General features: G+C 49.9%; 1 protein-coding gene across 1 annotated transcript in view; it reads right to left on the minus strand.

Moving 5' to 3' along the window:
- znf276 (zinc finger protein 276) overlaps positions 1 to 539 on the minus strand; it is a 6190-nt gene that overhangs the window by 4132 nt on the left and 1519 nt on the right. The window contains exon 4 of the mRNA XM_025056321.1: positions 4 to 296. Coding sequence (XP_024912089.1) covers positions 4 to 296 — 293 coding nt within the window. The remainder of the gene's footprint in view (positions 1 to 3; positions 297 to 539) is intronic.

A 539-nucleotide genomic window follows, 5' to 3' on the forward strand; every position in this document is an offset into this window, starting at 1 on the left:
AGCTCCTCCCCCTCTGACATCACTGCGTCTCCACAGCTGTTGCTGTTACAGTTTAGTGTGGAGCCCGCAGTGGCAGGACCAGTTGGGCTGTACTGACTGTGCATGGTGTAGCTGTGACCGTCCACACAGCCCCACACGGCCTCGACGGAGCCCCAGCACTGGCCTTTCAGCACCTCCTTCAGGTCTGGGCAGGAACGGCAGGCCTCTCCGTGGTGATGAGCCCAAGAGACCAAACTGTGGAGACATCTGGAGTCTGAGGTGAAGGAGGGCAACGCTGAAAAGAACCAGTGGACAGGTTAGGTCATGGAAGACTACTGGAACTGTTTGATGGAACTGTAAGTTCTCACCAGATCCGTGCACAAATGAAGACTTGGCAGATTTGGTCTTCTTGCTGAAAAAAGAAACAAAACTGTTTTTTTTATTTCTGAGCATCTTCAACTCGAGGGATTATTCATGGGATGTGAGTGAAGGTTAGTCCATCACTCGCTCACAGCTAGGGATGTAACAAGACGATTTTATCAATTATCGATTTTCTTTTA

Source organism: Cynoglossus semilaevis, chromosome 6 (assembly GCF_000523025.1).
Source record: "Cynoglossus semilaevis isolate Cse_v1.0 chromosome 6, Cse_v1.0, whole genome shotgun sequence".
Taxonomy (NCBI): Eukaryota; Metazoa; Chordata; class Actinopteri; order Pleuronectiformes; family Cynoglossidae; genus Cynoglossus; species Cynoglossus semilaevis.